At 44.0% G+C, this 17,533-nt stretch overlaps 1 protein-coding gene and 1 long non-coding RNA gene across 2 annotated transcripts; one reads left to right on the forward strand and one right to left on the reverse strand.

Annotated features, from left to right (window-relative positions):
* Positions 1–4,367: 4,367 nt before the first annotated feature.
* Positions 4,368–6,632, reverse strand: LOC110075180 (uncharacterized). Its single transcript, XR_002299920.3, has 2 exons — positions 6,538–6,632; positions 4,368–4,653 (listed from the first exon to the last, which is right to left on the reverse strand). It is a non-coding gene; the product is annotated as an uncharacterized LOC110075180 (long non-coding RNA).
* Positions 6,633–11,545: 4,913 nt separating this feature from the next.
* On the forward strand, positions 11,546–15,597 carry LOC110075179 (neuropeptide FF receptor 1). The gene is made up of 3 exons (XM_020786151.3): positions 11,546–12,316; positions 12,796–12,895; positions 14,431–15,597. Exons 1-3 carry the CDS (start codon positions 12,019–12,021, stop codon positions 15,308–15,310), a joined length of 1,278 nt encoding a protein of 425 aa, XP_020641810.3. The 5' UTR covers positions 11,546–12,018; the 3' UTR covers positions 15,311–15,597.
* Positions 15,598–17,533: the final 1,936 nt, after the last annotated feature.

Raw genomic sequence — 17,533 nt, forward strand, 5'->3', positions numbered from 1 at the left:
CAACCAAATGACAATCAAGTGCATCCATGTTCCTGAAAAACCTTTTTAAAAGGAACCAGGTAGTAACTCCCCCCCCCCCTTTGACCAAACTCTGGGAGGCAGTGGAAGACAGGAGGGCCTGGCGTGCTGTGTCTGGTCCATGGGGTCACAAAGAGTCAGATACGAATTAACGACTAAACAACAACAGCAACAACAAAAGTAACTCCCCATCTTCCTGGTTTTGCTCTGCTGGAGTGCACAGATGTTTGCATAGCGCAATGGTGCCCTCCACTGGCCATGCTGTCTGGATCGCCGGCTCAGTTGAACACTGAGTGATGTTCCCTCTTGCCCCCCAGCTCGTTCTTTGCTCCCCTGGAACTGAGGTGGCTGGAGGGCAAGCAGGGAATTTGTGGAAGTTTTAGTAAAGTGCTTTAGTAAAGTTTGTTGAAAGTGTTCCACTCTCTCCCTCCCTTGGTCCCCAAGAATGGAGACAAAACTGCACACCCATTGGGTGGGGTGGCAGCCCCTGCTTTCAATAACTAATGGAAGAAGGAGTGTAGCTCACTGCAGAAGATAATTGGACTGATGCTCTCTCCCTTCTGCTGCCCTCCACTGGAGCTGTAAACTCTGATCTGGTGCTGCAAAGACGGACGGTCAGCCTGGGTGTTTGGACAGTAGAGACGGAGGCCCCTCCCTCTCCCCTATTCAGAATGAGAGCAGAGCCTTGGACTAGCTAGCCTTGAACCAAGCAGAATCCAATCTAAATTCCCCTGTTAATTCTAATTAGAGTAATTTCATTAGAGTGAATGAAAGGGACTAGAGATGGGCACGAACTGCCAGTTTGGCAGTTATGCTGGTTTGTTTAGTGGCTGGACAGGTGTTCAGTGCTTCAAAGCCCCCCCTCCTCCAGGTGCTGCCTCAGAATGCGTGCTCCTTGGAGCAGGCAGGGCTTCGAAGCATTGAACACCTGTTTGGCTGCTAAATGAACCAGTGTGAACCTCCAAACTGGTGGTTTGCGCTCATCTCTAAAAAGAAACTTAATGCTTATGCAAGTCCCACGGATTCACTAGGCTAGGACTCACCACTGGATGTCATTTCCTGTTGCCCACTTATGTGCAAGAATTTTAAACAGTTTTATATCTTACCGTTTTTATTTTGTTTTAATGACTTATAAAGATCTAAGCACCCTTTCCCCCCACTCCAGAAACGGGGACTTCTGGACTCTCCTAATTTCTTCATTTAAAGAATTTTGGAGGTGGGAACAGCTCTCAAAACTGGCTCCCAGAGACTGCCAAGTATCATACACTCTGTCCAAGGTTCCTAAAATAAAAAGTGGAATGGTAGAAGGAAGAGAGGCTTTGTGCCTGCGATCCTTGCTGCAAACGAGGGTGCTCCTTGAATTTTAGGGCCCAGGATTTAAGTGTGCCTGCTTTCTCTGGGAATAGTCAGAAACTGCTTTTCGTACACAAGATGTTCAGCAGCATGACAGAGAATGTGAGCATGCAGTGTATATGTGTGCTGACTGCCTGAAGCCGATTAGTAGCTGAAATTAGGTTGGGAATAAGAAATACATATTTGTCCCCTTCCTCTAAAAAGGGCCATCTCCAAATTTAAGGCATGCCAGAGAGAAATCCCAGGAAGACGCAGAGAAAACTAGAGCAAAACAAGTGTTTTAAGCACAACAGGAAAATCCTGGTGATCTGCATCGAGCCCAACACTTGATTAGGGAAATATATCTTCCTGGTGGGTAGTCAGGATTAGGTCAGGTGTAGAGTCAGGATTAGGTGTTCTGCAGACATTGGGGAGTGGTAATGCAAAACAATCATTTTCCAAGGTCTGAGTACCCCCCCAACCGTCAGGACCTTGGACAGAGCCTTACAAATGTTTGGCTTCAATGATGCTTCCTGGACTTGACCATAAGTGTATCTACATTGCTCAATTATAGCAGCTGGACATCCATTTAATTGTTGTGGTATCACCCTAAAGAATTCTGGGATTCATAGTTTGGTGAGGTAACCAGAATTCTGTATTGTAGTTCGGAGGGAGTCTGTGCTAGGTACAGTATTTATAGCAGAAGACTCTAAATCCATCACCAAACCAGTAATTCTAGAGTGGAGAGCTGTGGCAGTTATCAAACTGTGGTACCTGCATAGAGCAGATACATTTTTATGTTTCTCATATTCTGTTCTGTTTCAAAAAGTGGAGGGTCTTTCTGTAGCTCCTTTCAGATTTTGAAAGGCAAATATGCCATGGGGTAGAATGATGGTGGCATTAGATCTTGTTTTTGGATTGTGGGGCAAAACTGAGAATTTTTTTTTTGAGGGGGACTTTTGCATGGTCATAGTGATGATGGTGCTTGGTTTGGCCAGACAAAGGGCTGTATTTGTAGGCTAAAGTTCAGAAAAACTACTACTCCCAGAGTCCCCTATGGACATGATAGCTGAGAGGAAATTGAAAGTTTTAGGTGTGAAATGTAACTTTTGAAACCTAGGCATGTCCCTTCACATGTTGTTGACTTCAGTCCTCTAAACATTTTAATGCCACCAGGGAAACTTCTTTCCAACATATTCTCTTCCCCCTGGCTAGTTTAGAATTAGAATACGGCAATTACAGCCTCACACCAAACCTCCTTGATTTTTTTTCCATTTAGCACACAGTGAGGCTGGGAAATAGCCACTCCCTGTATATTGCACACTAATTACATATAATGACAACAACATGTATGCTTCTCGAAAGCCTTACAGAAGAGATTAGATTCTTCCCCCATCGCCATGAGAACATGAACCCCAGGTCCCCAAACTAAAGAAAGGATCAAAGATGCAAAGCTTCCCCCTCCCTTCCCCATTGTTATTGCTAAATCTGTGGTCTGCTGATTAGAAAAATGTGTGTGTGTGTTTGTGTGTGTGAGAGAGAGAGAGAGAGAAAGAGAGAGAGATACACCACCATTTTAGGTACCAAATGACATTAACAAATGCAGTGTGCTGAGTGTTGTTTTACTCATGGAGAACAGGGTAAATAAGGGAATAGCACATACTTGTGTGGCACTCTGACAACTGATAAAATCATCATGTTTGTGGTCTGCTAGTGTTCAATCCCGCTCTGCAGACAGATGGCAAAACAGACAGACCTTTTGCTGCCCCTTACATGTTTCGAAACAGCTGTAGTGACATCACTCCTCCTCCTTCTATTATATGTATTCAGAGTCAAGGTAGACCCGCTAAGCATGGGAAGCAACACAGCACCCCCTTCTGTCCTTTTGGAACCGACTAGGCATCGCCTGGACGCCGGCTAGCTCTTCTTCTCCAGGCTCCCACACTTTAGCTATTAGATCCCTTTGGGTCTACTTTTGTGATCCCTTTGAGTCTACTTTTGTTTTTGTTTCTGTGTTTGCCTTAAATCTGTCTGTTTCAGTGACGGAAGCACACAGCATTAATAGCTAATTTGATCTTTCCTTCTGCCACTCACAAAGCAAGATCACCACAGCAATGCAGGATGCAGGTAAGAAAATAGCATGGACTACATTCTAAAGGCTACAGCTAAAGTTGGTAGGAAATGATTCTGCTTTGGGGAGGAATAGTTACTGAAACAGATGTAAATAGATGCTTTCTCTCTTTCCAGGAACAAATAATGGTGAAAGGGAAGCATGAAGAGAAGATTTAGTATTTAATTTATTTATATAGAATAGGTTTTTCATTTCTTGATTGCACTCCTTGTTCTGCCTTTGGATCGTGATCCATGGGCCATAACAACCAAAACCATTCCTTTCATCTGTAGTTTTAAGAATGCCCCATGGGGACTATGTTTTCTCACAAATTTAATACTGATTCAGACTAATTCAAGGGTGGCATGGGGATATTCCGGGAAGACATAATCTAATAGCTAATGTCTTAAAAGGAGACAAGGCTCAGTCCCATTGTTGTTTTTGTTGTTGCTGCTGTTGCTGCTGTTAGTGGTGGTTGTGATGGTGATGGTGTTGCTGCTGCTGTTGTGGAAAAGCAAAGAAAGCAATGTTTACCTTTAAGAAAAGAAAACCCCAGCATCCACAACTCAGCAATGCCTTTCTGAGAACCAGGGACAATATTGAACACAGTCAGAAAGCTTTCGAGTTCACCCACATCTTTGAGATACAAAGCTTGGCGAAAGGAAGAAAAATAGGGGACAAAACCCCCCAAGAGCAAAATGTTGGCTTTATATTGCATTCAAGTGATCCCCTCTCACAAGACCTCCAGATATGCTGGACTACAACACTCATCACTGCCAACCATCATGACCAATAGGATGGTTGGGCACAGTCCAAAACATCTGGACAGCACCAGTTTGAGGAAGGCTGTTGTCTGTTTGTTGTGACCGTACGATTTGCATCTAAATTATGTGAGGGAGTGAGGAGATTTCAGATTCAATTGGATTAATCTTTAACAAATGTTACACATGTCTCAGATTGGCCAAATTCAAAGTGCAGCAGGAAGACATTAGAAAGGAAAGCCAAGTGCCCTGCAACTTGCCATAAGCCCCGAAAGCTAGCCTTCTGCGTTCAAGTGAGGTGGACCTGCTCTTCCACCTTCATTGATGAAGAAAGTTTCAGATGCTGGTACAGTTAGCTCTCATACAGATAGTGTGAGGAGGCATTGTCTTCTGCTTTGCTTCAAGTGGCAAATGGTCTTTGATCGGCTTGCCCTGGAAACAACAGAGGAAGAGCAATGAAGTGGTAGCAATGTGAGCAACAGTATACATATGCCAAGCAACAGGTTTCTTGTCAGAAAAGACCAATGTTTAATAAGGAATAGGTTGTTGCTGATGATTGTAGTGCTGCTGCCGCTATCACTCAAAAAGAATGGAACTGAAATCTAGGGCTGTATCTATTTCAGTTTTTAATGCGTTGACTGATTTTAATTAATTTGAATGTGTTCATATATTTGAAGACTGTACACAATCTTCAGATATTGTACATCATCTTCAGCCACTAGATGGCAGAATTCTCCAACTACTGCAGAACTTTGTAGTCAACATAATTTCGAAACTGGGGAGATTAAAAATCACAGAGTTATAGAGACCCCAAGATTAATCAAGTCGATCCCTCTGGTGAAGCAGGAAAGCCACAACTAAAACATCCCTGACAGACAGCTACCTAACTGCTATTTTAAAATCTCAAATGAAAAAGAGTCCATTACCTTCTGAAGCAGCCAATTCCACCATTGCATAGCAACTGCAGCCAAGAATTTATTCCTAATGTATATGTTAAATCTCCTTCCTCATAATTTGAATTCATTACTTTGAGTCCTACCCTCTGAAGCTACAGAAAACAAGCTTGCTCCATCATCCACATGGTATCCATTCAAATATTTGAAGATGACTATTATATAACTTCTCATTCTTCACTTCTCATGGTTAACATGCCCAACTTTATCAACTCTTCCTCACAGAGCTTGGTTTAAAGATGTTTAACCATGTTGGTTGCCCCTCCTGACATTTTCTGTCTTCTTGATATCCTTCTTAAACTTTAGTGCTCTGAACTGGGCAGAGTATTCTAAGTGAGACCTCACTCAAGCAGAACAGAATGGTGGTATTACTTCCCTTGCGAGAGGGTTCTAGGGATGCAGTGCCTCAAAAGACAGCCCTTTCAGGTAACTAGAGTGAGCATAGCCCTCCCTCAAGGGGCTGTAAAGGGGTACACTGGAAACAACTCCATCTAGAGGTCCCAGTGGATATGGCTCCAGTCTGATGGGGTGGATATAGTCTTACCTTGGAATAATATTTCAGGTTAATGTTCCATACTTCCCTAGACTGGCCATTCCCCCCACACACACCTGAACAATGGGATCCTAACCTCTGAACTAGTGATTGTGACCACCTCATCAAGCCGGTGAGATTCCAATTAAAGTGAATCAATGTAACCACATCTTAATTTAGGACAAAATGAGAGGCCCTTTGAGTTTGGCTAATAAAACTCAATTATGTTTGTAGCCAGCTATAGAATGAAAGACCTTAGTGGAAGTCTAGGAAGGGAAACCAAGATCATCCATAGGTAAGTGCACAGGGAACATTTTACTATTTCTTGTATTTTGGACTCATTTGGGTCTTTTTGTTTTACATGAAAGAGAAAGCCTCTTTTGACCTTTTCATTTGTGTTTCCCCCTTCATGTTTTTTGATACTCCAAAAGCTCTAGGGAACCCATAAAACTACTCCAGAAAAGCAGAGGCAGGGCAACAGATAATCAGTCTCCTGTAATCTATTCCAAAAGCAGGCAAAGATACAAGGCACAGTCACAAAAACTACCTTCTGGCCCATATACCTGCACAGAAGCAAACCAAAAAGTCCCCAAAATTCTCACCAAAATATAGGCCATTAGCAGAATGCATACACAATAAACTAACTAATGTTAAAAAAATCAAACAAGGGAAGTACTCCCCTGCAGGGGGGGGAATAGTAATAAAAAACCACCATACAGCTCTGTCTCTCAAAAACAACAACAACAAGAAAATAAAATTAGCAAATAAAGGTGAAGATGGAAACATTTCTCCAAAGAAAAACTACTGCAATATGGAGATATTTCTCCTCACCTTCACCACTTGATGCCTTCTTTCCTTTTCTTGAATCCAGCAGGCAGGCCAGGCAGCTGCAGCAGCGAAAATACTCCAAAATAGGAAAGGGCCAGAGACAGCGTGAAGGGGGAGGGGGGAGAAAGAGAGAAACAGGAAAGGAAAACAAAAAAGATAGTTTGTAATTTTTTAAATTCAAAGTATTTTGTAATTTTTTAAAAAGAGTAAATGACCAAGTTTAACACCAGAGCACCTTATCACTACACTGTTATAACAGTTTAGTGCTAGATCACAGACCAAAAAAAGATTAAAATTGATATGAAATAGAAACAACTCCAATGAACTCCAGCAGACTATTACATTTCTGCAGTATGTGTGTATGTGTTGGTACCTGGTGGAGAGCTTTGGAAATCTGGCTCTTTTCCCTGGCACCATGCTTTAAACATCCCACCAACTTTACCATTTCCTCCAAAAGGAGAGCCAGGGAGGGGCATTGGGTGGACTCAGAGGAAGGGTGGCTGTGGGCCGTAGTGTGGAGCAAACGGCATCCATTTGAGAGGCCAGTGGGGACACCAGCACAAAACTTATCTGCAGTCTCCATGGGATCACACAACCCAAAAAGAAGCATACAATGGGCTGTGAACCAAGCTGCAGCAAAGCTGAATCACTCCGATTAGGCTTGGCAGTGTACTTACAGCCCGAGAGAGTTTTCAAGTTGGATTTAAAAGCTGGGACAGAAGGGGCCAAAAATTCAAAACACTTGCTTTGTAGCTTTTCTTCCTTCTGTTCCTGGTCCATCCCATTCCCGAGAAGTTTCCCCTTAAAGCTGGGAAGTTGACGGCATGATTAATTTTGTTTGTTTAAAAGATGCACCTCCCACTGACCAGCCAAACCATATTTGCTGCAGCTTATTGCAACATCAAAGAGCACAGGAGCAAAATGCAAAGCAATTAAGAGATGAGTGAAATTGGCCATCCAACAACATCTGCGTAATAAGCCGGACGGTTATATTGTCCTGAGGGCTTGGATGGAACATGAAACTATCTTAAGTAAGCAACAATATGCTTCATTTTTCAGCTCTCAGAAAAGGTGTTTCATTGGGATTGAACCCAGAGTCCGAGGATAGAGAATTGGGGATGGGGAAGCAGGGTGGCATACCCACAGCGCTCTTTGTTTATGGCCATGTAGGCATTTCTCCTTATCTTCTCGTATGCAGAAGCATTCGGCTTCCTTTTAATCTCAGGTATTGAAAGAACAAAAAAAAATTTTTGAAAAAAAAAACACCTCCATTTGTCCCCACAGTACCCATAACAACCAGGGTCAAAGGAGAAAGGACATTTTGTTTTGGAGAGCAGGTTTTATTATCGTTACAAGATCAGCTCCCTTTGGCTGTCAGGACAAAGGAGCTGCTGCTGACCCTGCCTGCCTCCTTGATGAAGAGGCGATTTTCAGGCAGGTGAAACAATGAGGGGACCTGATTTAAGAACCCCATGTCACTTGTTCCTCAAACAGGAAAATGTTTCTAAGGCAGAATGGCATTTCCCCATCTAACTCCTGCCCCAGATAATGCTAGATTATCTGCTTTCATTAAGTACTCAAGCTAATTAGAGTACTAGTGGCATGCCAGTGCTAGTGTGCATTGTATCTTTGCTCTTTGGGGAAAATTTTCCTCTTGTCCTTCTCCTCATTAACTGGCTGTCTGGGTGGATAATAAGTTGTTTACTTCATTTCAATGCATGCCAAATTTGAGCCATGGCATTACTTGGTAGGTTGCCTACCAACCAATCTGTTGTGAGTGGACCATCTCTTGTTCTCAAGACTGGATGGAATTTCACAGTCCCTATGCCAAGGAGGTCCTAAGGAGCCATTTTACTATGGGCAATGCTCCACAACACAAGTCAGGGCTGTCCTTGGTACTTGGTATTCTTGGATGGCTACCAAGGGTCCAAGCCACTAGCAGGGTCCACAGTTGAGATGTACTCTGGGTCTCCTACTTTTTTTCCCCATGGCCCATTGACTCAAGAAATAAGTCTAGTTGTCATGCCATTGTTCCACCATGTCAACATGGAGTATCATAAACCCAGCCCCTCTTGTGTGGTAGGACATGCATCTGAACAACAAACATAATTACGGGATAACTTGGTGGTTTAGGTCTCTCTTTAGGTTGGGAGTTCATTTTCCCACTGTGCCTCCTTGACAGGAACTAGATTCGATCCATAGGATCCCTTCCAGCTCTGGAGTTCTAAGATGATGATGATGATAGTCAAAACAGCTGCACAATCCCAGATCTAGGTAAAGGTAAAGGTTCCCCTTGACAATTTTTGTCCAGTCGTGTCCGACTCTAGGGGGCGGCGCTCATCCCGCTCTTCAAGCCATAGAGCCAGCATTTGTCCAAAGACAATCTTTCCGTGGTCACATGGCCAGTGTGATTTAGACACGGAACGCTGTTTACCTTCCCACCGAGGTGGTCCCTATTTATCTACTCGCATTTGCATGCTTTCGAACCGCTAGGTTGGCGGGAGCTGGGACAAGCAACGGGTGCTCATTCCGTTGCGTGGATTCGATCTTACGACTGCCGGGTCTCCTGACCCTGCAGCACAGGCTTCTGCGGTTTAGCCCACAGCGCCACCACGTCCCTCTAGATCTGCTTGTATGCATATTTGGGGCTCATGATCCCCTTTCATCTTTCTCATGGCTGCCAAGCAGATGTCTGCAGGAATCACCTGGAAGATACACATACCTGGGTCTTTCTATGTTATTGATTGGTCAGTCTGAACCCCCTGTCTGGGAGCTCCTCTAAGAGTCCCTGTAGTTCTGGAAGAAACTTTGATGGCTCTCCTATGTGACTGGCAAAGGGGCAAGATGGGTCTAAACTGTGCTAGAAAGACCCAAGGGCCCCCATTGCCACCTAGAGACTGCGCTAGTGAGTAATTCTGAGAATTTTGGTAAGGAACTTTAGGTTCTTGATAATACAATTCAGTGGGTTGTGTTTTCTTAAGCAATTGACCATTCTTGAAATTCTTTCTTCTAGTTCTTTCATAAATTTACTGACTTTGCCTCTAGTATCTATTCTGCTACGTCACCAAGAGTTTCACCTCATTCATACGCACACTAACCAGATTGTGAAAGAATTTTTAAAAAATGCTCCAGAAAAGGGATCTGCCCACAAGCATACCAGGCTATGTTCTCCTTTGTGCAGGCTAAGGATTATTCTAAATAATACTGGTTGGTTGGTTGGTTGGTTGGTTGGTTGGTTGGTTGGTTGGTTGGTTGGTTGGTTGGTTGGTTGGTTGGTTGGTTGGTTGGTTGGTTGGTTGGTTGGTTGGTTGGTTGGTTGGTTGGTTGGTTGGTTGGTTGGTTGGTTGGTTGGTTTAACTAGACTGACAATCTCACCAATGGATTCTCTGGGCAGTGTGTAACAATAAAAACAAACTATACAGCATATAGCATAACATGTACAATAAAGCTAAAATTAATCAGATACCTGAAGGGATTAAACTCAGACTCAAAACAGAGCATTTAACAATGGCATATTTCAGGGGGCCTGCTGAAACAAGAAGGTTTTCAAAGTTTGTTTAAAACCTCTAGGGATGGGACAAGCAGATCTCCGGCAGCAGTTTGTTCCAAAGCAAAGGAAATTATTGTACTTTGGACATACCATGAGAAGAGAAGACTCACCAGAAGAGACAAGAATGTTGGGAAAAGCAGCAGGTGGTAGGAAAAGAGGTTATATCGTGAGACGGATTGTCTCAGTAAAGGAAACCATGGTTCTGAAGACCTGAGCAAGAATATTAAAGATAGGACCCTTTGGAGATCATTAATTAATACAATTGCTCCTAAATCAGAAGGGACTCAATGTGGCATAATAAGCATCTGCAAGATCTCCGTTTCAAACTTATTTTAAAATATTTTCTTTAACGCTTTCATTTTAGCTGCAACGTGCCAGTTTTTTTCCAAGACGATGCGCAGGTAGACAAAACACTGCCTCCCTTCGTCAGTCTCAGTAGGAAACCGACAAGCAGTGCTGGTGCTTGGAACCGGTCATTTTGACGCAAGGACTCCCTGCTTTAGATGGTAAGGTGTATCCATTCCCTTATTCCAATGGGCAGTCAGCCAGCCCTGCCCATCTGGGAGACCCTCCAGCTTCTTCTGCATTTCCACTGGAAAATCTAGCGAGGGATGTACAGCCCTCCTCCCTCCTGTGCTCACGGAGCTGCATGTGTTAATAGGGCCCCTGTTTAGACCTGCCGTTAAACCTGAAGGTCAGAGGGCTGGAACAGGCAGGGAGGTTGGCATTGGTGGTAAGGCTAGCGGGTGCTGTTTTGATTCCCAGAGTTTGGAAAAGTTACCTGTTTGGGACAAACTCTTAGAACCCCTGAGGTGGAAAGGCTATTGGCACTGGCTGGGTGGGGGATTCTGGGAGCTGTAGTCCAAACAAGTTGTAGCCCACCAAGTCTACTGCTTTTCCTTTCCCTGTATTACCAGAGTGTGTGGAGGTGTTTTGGTGGGGAATTAAATGATGAAAATATGTTTTATTTAGGCTAGGAGGTGAGACCTTTTCTCAGCCTGTGGGCTAAATTCTGGGACAGAAAGAAAGCTGGATGTGGTTGGAGGCTCACAAATGTGTTGCCTTTGGCTAAGGAGTAAGGGTGTAAATCTTCACTTGCATAATTCTCACACATAGATAGAAGGAACCCCCAAAATGTTCTCCACACCTGTGAAAGGGCAAGATGTTTCTTGTCAGCCTCAACTGTATATTTTTTCCATTGGCAAGAACAATTTCTGTGCAAATAATGGAAATCACGCAAAGCCACAATGGCTACTGCCTTGCTAAAAATTACGAGCACTGGATGGATTGTTGGAGTCTTTCTGATCAATTAGACCAGGGGTACCCAACCTTGGGCCTCCAGATGTTCTTGAACTTCAACTCCCAGAAATCCTAGCCAGCAGAGGTGGTGGTGAAGGTTTCTGGGAGTTGTAGTCCAAGAACATCTGGAGGCCCAAGGTTGGAGACCACTGAATTAGTCAGTCTTTCTGTACTTTGTGTTGCACTTATGTATGTGTGCGTAGCTTCATAAAATTCTCCACAAAGACATTTTGCAGAAATCTTGACATTAAAAAAATGCATGTGCCTCATTCTCTCACTGAAGACAAGGAATGTGGCTGGGCTTCAAGATGCTTCATAAAATGACTCATGGTGAGATAGATTAAATGGATGGAAATAAGGACTTTGGGCATTTTCCCCATCTCTATTACGTAGACCATTGGATCAGATGGGAGTGGTGTCCACCACCACCACCACCACCCCCGTTCCCCATCTCTGTCCCATTCTGTGGTTTCCTTTCTTTGGTGAGCTTTGAGATCATTCTTTTATGGATGATGACTCTATGTGCAACTCTCTTCCCAAATGGTCATCTGTCCACTCAATGCAAGGAGGGGTCCACAATTTGATGTGTGCTTTCCTCTCAGTCTTTGCTAGGTGAGCTGAAATTGTGCTAAGCCATGGAGGGGCACCAAGACAGCGTCAACCAAACAATCAACACTCTTGGAAGCTCTAAAAGGAATCTGACCTACTCTCCCTATTACCAGCACTCCCTGCCCGTCGCTGTCCTCTACATTGTGGCCTACCTGTTCATCTTTGCCTTGTGCGTCGTTGGGAACAGCCTGGTTTGTTTCGTTGTATTAAAAAACCGGCGGATGAGGACAGTCACCAACCTTTTCATTTTCAATCTAGCCATCAGCGATTTGCTGGTAGGCATCTTCTGTGTGCCCACAACACTAGTGGACAATTTGATCACAGGTAAGTGAAAGGGGAACATCTGTATGCAGCCTCTAAGTTTCTTGTCCTGTCATGTCCATATATTTCCTAGAGACCTCCAACTTGCCCCTCTGGGAGGAAGGATGCTGGACTGGATTGGAGTGGAAAGTCTTCGGATTTATTTAGTTTTTTTTACTTATTTATTACTTTTTTAAACTTATTCATGCCTTGAGCCTCATGGTGTAGTGGTTAAATTGCTGTACTGCAGCCAAACCTCTGCTTATGACCTGGGGTTCAATTCCATGTAGCCAGATTAAGGTTCACTCAACCTTCCATCCTTCTGAGGTCGGTAAACTGAGTACTCAGCTCACGAGGGGGGAGGGCAAAGTGTAGCCTGCATAATTGAATTGTAAGCTGTCCAGAGAGTGCTTTAAGTGCTATGGGGCAGTAGATAAGCAGCATGCTTTGCTTTTTTGCTTATTAAAACCGAGCTCTAACTACTGGATGTTGCTGTCTCCTAGGATGGCCCTTCAGCAACAGCATTTGCAAGATGAGTGGGCTCGCCCAGGGCATGTCTATTTCATCATCCGTCTTCACCCTGGTGGCAATTGCTGTTGATAGGTGAGAGGAGGCAGAAGACAGGAATTTGAAATGGCATTCAAGGTGGTTCTCCCCAAGGCAGTGGGCAAACTTCTTTCTTGCCTTTCTTTGCCATAGACCAGGCAACAGGGGAAAATAGCCATCTGTTAGTGATGGGTTGGTGGCATTGCTAGAAGTAATGGCTGCCTCTCACACTTCCTGCTCTGAGGTAAAGGACACTGTCCCTGGAGTAGTGGAGGGGGGTGCTGTCATCTTTTCCAGCTGAATGGGGATGTGGCCAATATTAAATACTCAGGCTACAAGTTAGCTTAGACTTTCCATCTATGTAAGTAAAATTGCATTTTGCAGTGGTGAATTGCCATAAATAACATAGTGCCAGTTATGAGATGTGCACATTTTCTGGCATGGGATCTCATCACCTTCAAAGTCATGTTTGTGCTTGGAAAGAAAGAATGACTCCTACATATCTTTACTGTTCAGTTCCTCCCAGCCCCTGCACAGGTAAAGCTCTAGCCCAGTGGTGTCCAACCTTGGGCCTCCAGATGTTCTTGGACTTCAACTCCCAGAAATCCTGGCCAGCAGAGGTGGTGATGAAGGCTTCTGGGAGCTGTAGTCTAAGAACATCTGGAGGCCCAAGGTTGGGGACCACTGCTCTAGCCTTTGAGGTCATTCAACAGCCCTTGGTCCCACCTTTGTGCCTTTCTTCCCTGGCTCCTATTTGCAGTGTTGAAACAACAAGCAAAAAAGCAACGGGGTCGGGGGAGACTGGAAGAGAGAGGGAAACCCAGTAGTTTGATGAGGCTGGTAAAGGAAGCCTGGCTATCCCGGGCACCCTAGGCTAGAGATGGCAACCTTTGGCAATCCAGATGTTTTAGGTGAGACCTTCGATTGTCCTTTATCATTGGCAACACAGGCTGGGGATTCTGGGAGTTGGATTCTAAAACGTCTGGAGTGCGAAAGGTTTGACAACCCTGCCCTAGGCACTAACACCAGCAAGCAGGGATTGGTATTTATACAACCACATCACAAAGTGAGGGGGGGGGGAAGGAAGAAAAATGGTGGTGAGTGGGAGGGGGAGGAAAGACCATTATGCTGTTTCTCTGCCCCATAGCATTGCACCAATACCCCTGATTTCAATCCATTTTTCTACCTTTGTCCAAAGACAGTGCACATGCCTAAAAATGAATAATACTGACTAAACATTACAACTCATGATGCCATAAGTAGGTGTCAATGTATCTGAAACACCTTTTTAGGACTTTTGAAACAAATAAAAATCATCTTATACCATCCTGAGCGGTGTGTTTTCCATATGTGGGTTCTAGTCAAATGCTGTCCAGTTTTCCCTACCTTTGATAGAAAGCAATGCCTTTGTTCTCTGTTCTATGGAGACCCAATGTGCAACAGAAGGCATCCTTTTTAATGCTGTTACTTCAAAGTTCTCACTATAAGGACAACTCTTAGGTTCTCTCTGTGCAGAAGTGTGAATGCAGCCGCAATATTTTCTACCACCACTAACTGTATTCTCCTAATTATTCCCCCTCCCCCACCTGCAGGTTCCGTTGCATTGTATATCCATTTAAACCCAAGCTCACCTTCTTCCAGGCTCTCAACATCATCGCCGTCATCTGGATCCTGGCCATTGCTATCATGTGCCCTTCTGCTGTTATGCTCACAGTGGCTCAGCAGGAGGACAGCTACATGGTATGGGAAGACCACCCAGGGATGACATATCCCCTGTACTCCTGCTACGAGGCCTGGCCAGAAAATGGGATGCGCAAAGTCTACACCACTGTTCTGTTTGTTCACATCTATGTTGTCCCTCTGACCCTCATTATGTTCATGTATGGGAGGATCGGGTTCAAGTTGTGCAGGTCCTCAGGCCCAGTGAGCCAGCATCAAGTGGCAAGTGAAGATCGTAGCAAGACCGTGGTCTCTAGGAAGAAGGTGAAAATCATTAAAATGCTTGTCCTGGTGGCACTGCTTTTCATGGTCTCCTGGTTGCCCCTGTGGACATTGATGCTCCTCACTGATTATGCTAACCTGGATGAGTGGGACATCAATTTGTTGGCTGGCTACATCTTCCCTTTTGCTCATTGGTTGGCCTTCTCTAACAGCAGCATCAACCCCATCATTTATGGCTATTTCAATGAGCAGTTCAAGAAGGGCTTCCAGGCAGCCTTCAAGCTCCACATATGCTGCCATGAGATGGTTCCTCAAGAGGTGTATGCTGAGAGGACCACAGTCAGCACCGGTGCCTTTAGTGCTAGGAATATAGTCTTCACTGATGGGGAGTCATCAGATTCAATCTGCTTGAAGCATTTGCACCCAAAAGGCCGTTGCTGTCCGCATATTGGCCAGAGACAAGGTCTTCAACTGGAGGAGATCCCTGATGTTAAACCCCCGAGCAAAGTTTACAAAGCTTGGGATGCCTAAGGGTGATTGGTGGTCAGAATTTTTTTGGTGAACTCCTTGGCTTTCCTGAATCAACAACTCTTCTAAGCTTTGATTAGGACAGTCATTCATTCATAACTTTTGTGAATTGTTTGTGTTGTGGCAGGACCTGCCAACAGAAGTGAAAAACATATTTTGACGGACTATCCTCTTCTTTATTTTATTTTTTGTGCAAAACTTTTGCGTCCAAATAAAAATAGATGTTTGCATTTATTAAAAAAATGCAAGCATGATTTTATTTGCAATTTAAAGGCATTGATAAGACTAAATTGTTTTGTAGTAATTTAATGTACTGTATAGTGTTTTGATTGATTTGTCATAACAGGAAACCTGAATTGCTGCTGGATGTGAGGATATTATATTATATTATATTATATTATATTATATTATATTATATTATATTATATTATATTTATTATATTATATTAATCAGTGTTGCAGAATGGAATAGTTCCACCAGCCGAATTTCTCCCCTCCAGTGTGTGTCAATATGTTTTGGACACATTTATGCTTAATATCAGTAGCACTAAAAGCTTGGATCTCTCCCTTGGTATCTTTATGGACATTTTAAAATAGCTTTTGAACCATAAAATGACTTATCCTGTCAATGGGTCAATGGGAGAATTTTGTCTAGCCTTTTGACTCTACATGTTTTTCTTCCTTAGTTTTGCTGAGATCCCATGCCATAAGCATTATCATTGTGCTGGGGGGGTGAGGGGAGGCTCCCCATTGGATTTTTCCTAAGACTTTTTGTAGTCCTTAAAAGTCTGGAGTCTCCCAAGTTCTGTGAATATCCTCACTTTTATGGGCGATGCAATTTTGGCACTGTTCAAACAATCATGAGTAATATATTCGCGAAGGCTTTCACGGCCGGCATCTAATGGTTGTTGTGGGTTTTGCATCCACCCAAATATACAATTCACCATGGAAAAAGAAATAGAGGGCCAACTCCCATTCTTAGATGTTATTTTTATACCACCCCCATTTAGTGAACATGCCGCTACTCTGGGCGGCTTACAAAATATTATTAAAACCATATAAAAGATATGAAAAACAAACCAACAAACCCTACCCCCTCTTCTTTCATGAGGCACAGTGAGGAACCAAACTCCCAGCCATCCCGCTCTGCAACAAGATACCAAACACACCAAGCTATCCAGCCAGCTAATATATAATAAGACTATGTAAAAAAAAAAATTGTAATAAAACGTTGCCATTGACTATTCGGTTTCCAAACTCCATATTAAATGTGCTAAACTTTCTGATTAATATGGGGGGAGCCAGGGTGCTGCCTGTGAAGTTGCTCTTCTCCTTTACAGTTCTCAAACTTACTCTTTTGGAATCCTACTCTTGGCATCACCTGTTATTGCACTGCATAGTTTCTACAGCAGTACTCATTGCTCGAATGCATACCTCTGAGTACAGACGTTTCTCCGTCAGAAATATATTTAGTGTATTTTTGTTCTTCCTGTGTCAGATAGGTAACATTCAGCTTGTCTTAACATTCCCAAGCAAGCACAAGAATAAAACTTCAGCCACTGTTTTTTCAAACCCACTGCAGAGACTCGAGGAGCTGTCTATACAACAATAGGAGAACTGGAGACTGGGTTGGCCAAAATCCTGTTGCTCAGCATAGTAAATCATACCCATTGAACCAATTGGGATTTCGTGAGTCAGTTCCTCCATTCGTTCCATTGATTCAAATGGGCCTGCTCTGTGACTTACTATGCTAAAGAATGTATGGAGGACTTGACTCATCCAATCCCCTTCTCCTCAGGCGAGGAGTCCTCCAGTGAGGATGAGCCTGAGGAACTGGGGACTCCAAGGCCTGATGGGGTAGAGGACCCGCTTGATCCTGGGGATCCTGCAATCAGGATCATACAATCAGGAACCTGAGCTGGCAGATCTCAGACTTTTGGGACCCAGGAGCATGAGGATGATGGGAGCTCAGGGGCTGAGTCCAAGAAGGGGGTGGGATGACCTCCCAGCATTCAGGAGCGGAGATGGCTGAAGCCCCAAGCCTGGCTTGAAGCCCCATGGTGGAGTGGTTGGAGATCTCCACGTGAGTAAGTGGTCCCTTCACACATTGGGTCTTTCTCCCAAGGAGACATTGGGGTTCTTCTCATGCCATCTGAATACTTGCAACTGTGTGCTGGATGGGGCTCCAACAGCACAGCAGGAAAACCCCTGTCTGACAGCTCTGCA

Source organism: Pogona vitticeps, chromosome 8, assembly GCF_051106095.1.
Source record: "Pogona vitticeps strain Pit_001003342236 chromosome 8, PviZW2.1, whole genome shotgun sequence".
Taxonomy (NCBI): domain Eukaryota; kingdom Metazoa; phylum Chordata; class Lepidosauria; order Squamata; family Agamidae; genus Pogona; species Pogona vitticeps.

Bases quoted from the DNA above. Each gene is read 5' to 3' on its own strand.
- LOC110075179 (XM_020786151.3), top strand. From the start codon at position 12,019: ATGGAGGGGCACCAAGACAGCGTCAACCAAACAATCAACACTCTTGGA. The intron at 12,317-12,795 runs GTAAGTGAAAGG...GCTGTCTCCTAG, and splicing joins AGTGGACAATTTGATCACAG to GATGGCCCTTCAGCAACAGC. The intron at 12,896-14,430 runs GTGAGAGGAGGC...CCCCACCTGCAG, and splicing joins GTGGCAATTGCTGTTGATAG to GTTCCGTTGCATTGTATATC.